General features: G+C 40.3%; 1 protein-coding gene across 1 annotated transcript in view; it reads right to left on the bottom strand.

The window, feature by feature from the left end:
- Positions 1-2,821, bottom strand: part of clcn2b (chloride channel, voltage-sensitive 2b) — a 149,998-nt gene that overhangs the window by 40,163 nt on the left and 107,014 nt on the right. Inside the window, exons 18-20 of the mRNA XM_016676632.1 lie at positions 2,511-2,569; positions 1,750-1,904; positions 1,244-1,318 (exon numbers count right to left, since the gene is read on the bottom strand). Of these exons, the coding sequence (XP_016532118.1) occupies positions 1,244-1,318; positions 1,750-1,904; positions 2,511-2,569 (289 nt within the window). The remainder of the gene's footprint in view (positions 1-1,243; positions 1,319-1,749; positions 1,905-2,510; positions 2,570-2,821) is intronic.

Genomic DNA, 2,821 nt, shown 5'->3' with positions numbered 1-2,821 from the left:
AGTCGGCTGATCCAGTGAAATAATTCCCAATTCCCAATTAGATGCTCATTTCACTGATTGACATGCATTGCTGCTTGAATAATTGGACGACGGATTAAATCCCACACTAATATTTTTGGAGGATGCATCATTTTGTTTGAGGTGGTGTCAGCTCTTTATCAATTATCTGATATTAAATATAATGCTACATGAAAGGATTCAACCTGATGTCGCTCTATGTAGTTAAATATATGGGGTGAAAGAAATGGTTACAAGAGTGTAAAGGATTATTTTATTAGGTCACTCCAGAAACAGGGCGGGGCCTGCTCTGGGAGGCAGTCACTGATTGGACACCTCGGGTGACATCCATGATGAAAGACAGCATGCTTGACTGAAATATGCAGAACACTTGACCACAACTCCACTGAAAATTGGCTGTAGTCTTTGCCAAATGGACCATATTGTCAAAATGGACGAAGAGCTTTCTGTAATGTTTCTGTATATTTGGAACAAAACGCATCAAGTTAAAGTGGTTTCTTTTCCTACATGCTGTAGAAGAGCAGCTGATGTCTCGCCTTTAAGCAGCTCTGACACTAAAGAAGTCATTATATCAAGATGAATAAAAGTTCAAACACAAACACAGCTTCCTAACTTTTATAAATTTCTTTCAAAAATTGTTTATCTTCAGAGTTAAAAATGTAATTTGGTTGAGGAATTATACTGTAAGGTCTACAAAAACACTAATTATGTGGGTTATAATTGCTTATTATTTATGGTTAGAGGTTCAAAGCATCTTATTGGTATATGTTGTATATGTTGGCATGCCAGTGTTTTTCCCCCCTTGTTTTATGTGGTCCATTGTCCACATAAAACAATTTTTTTAACTGATGATACAAGGACACTTTGAGGCAGTGGAATCAATACAAAGCAGCAGTGTCATGTTAGCAGTCAAGTGTTCTGTATGTCTCCTGACCAGCAGACCAACGGAAACTGGTTAAGCTGTATGGATCAAAGCCAAAACCTACAATATCAACTATTAAAAGAAGAGAAAGGTCACTGGTCAGGTTACAGGTTGGATCAGAAAGAGGATGCTCTATACTGGCACGATGGGACAGCTTTGGCTGAGCTCAGCCCAGATCGCTGTCCATCGGCGTTCGGGATTAGCCCTGAAATGGGATGGCTGTGTGACAATTGATTGATCGGTAGATGGATTGTTGGAGAGCGGATTCCAGGCATGCTGGGAGCCCAGAACGGTGGCTCTTACCACGATGGATATCCGGACTCGTTTGGATGGCCTCCTTTGCTCAGGAGACACTGGGGTCTCCATATTGTTGTTTTTCTTCCATGGTGACCAGAGACAAGCACACAAAGTTAACAACCTGAACGTCACCTTGACTTTGTAAATACATTAATATTTTTTTAAAAGCCTCTGGAAAACACCGACATTACAAAACGTCAATGTAGTAAAACAATCCATTTGCAGGATAAAATAAAGTGCGGCAGGACACAAGGCTGAGACAAAGTGAAAGATTTTAAATGGAAGCCACCTAAGATTGTGTGTGAGTGTTTTCTGAATATGCATGTGTGAGAGAGTGGGAGGTACTGTACTGTAAAGCGTGAAGGACTGTTTGTGAGAGATAGGATAGGACTGTGTGGGTGCACTGAATGTGTGAACGGCAGAATGTGAGTCACCGTGTGTGTGTGTGTATGTGTGTGTGTTGTGTCTGTGCTCCTGTTGATTGGCTGCATTCAAGGACATGGTTCTCTCACCTCCAGACCTTCTACGTCTGGACTGGAGCAGAACAGGCTCTTCAACGCTATGCCAGAATGGTCCTGTGGGCCTGCAAAGGGAAAATAGAAACATTTACAATCATTGCTTAACATTGTTTGATCAGTAGATAAATATTCAAACCGATAATGTTCTCCTTACTAGTCATGATTTAATTGTTTTGACAGTAGTTGCACTAAATCTCTCCAAAGCTTTCTTCCTCAGCCGCCTCTTCCTAGCTGTGACCTAAAATGACCTAAAGATGCTCTCAAACAAACGGAGACATAATGTCTCCAGCTGGTCCATGTCAGTCAAAGCCCGTCTCCCATTGTGACATGTTTGAAGCACCTTTCCTAGAATCTCTTTATTCAGAGTCTCCTAGACTGCTGAGCTTCTCACTCTCCATTAAAGAAAAGCTGAAATACTTCAACATCAGATTTGGCTCAGCTTTTGCCTGATGAAGGTATAAAAATCATGAGTGATATACACCTTTGGGTTCACAACACTACTAGGGTGAACAATAAACATACTTGCTTCTTTGTGTTTACAAAGTGAGAGATTTATCACCAATAGGAAGAAGGATCAGAAGCCAACTTCAGCAATCAGTAATTACAAACTTTTTTAGGCTTCTTAGAGAGTGTTAGCATGTTTCATGAGAGGTCTTTAAATTACCTTTTGACCCAAAGAACCAACTGACTATTGTACCAGAGAGTTCAACCCAATTTGCCAGTCGCCTTCATAATAAAGTCAACAGAACCAGTACTGTGGTTCTTCCAGGCTATATTTATGTCACTGAACACTTTGACTAGGACAGTCTCAGTACTGCGGTCAGCAGAGAAACCAAACTGAAAGACAAATGGGTTTGTCATTGTTAAACTATTAAAGAGTTTGAAACACAGCTTTTTTAATAATTTTGCTAATGACTGGAAGGTTGAAAATTGACCTGTGAAACTGCAGTAAGGATTTTTCCAGATTGTTAATTTTTATCAGCGGTAACTGATAACTGCCATGTAAAGCCTGGAGGAAAGCATCTGATGAGAGGAATGAGTTTACAGTCACAGTCACAGTCACAGT

This window comes from Poecilia formosa, unplaced genomic scaffold (genome assembly GCF_000485575.1).
Source record: "Poecilia formosa unplaced genomic scaffold, Poecilia_formosa-5.1.2 Scaffold138, whole genome shotgun sequence".
Lineage (NCBI taxonomy): Eukaryota > Metazoa > Chordata > Actinopteri > Cyprinodontiformes > Poeciliidae > Poecilia > Poecilia formosa.
The sequence above is the reverse complement of the archived record's forward strand: the minus strand, read 5'-3'. Positions and strand labels throughout refer to the sequence as shown.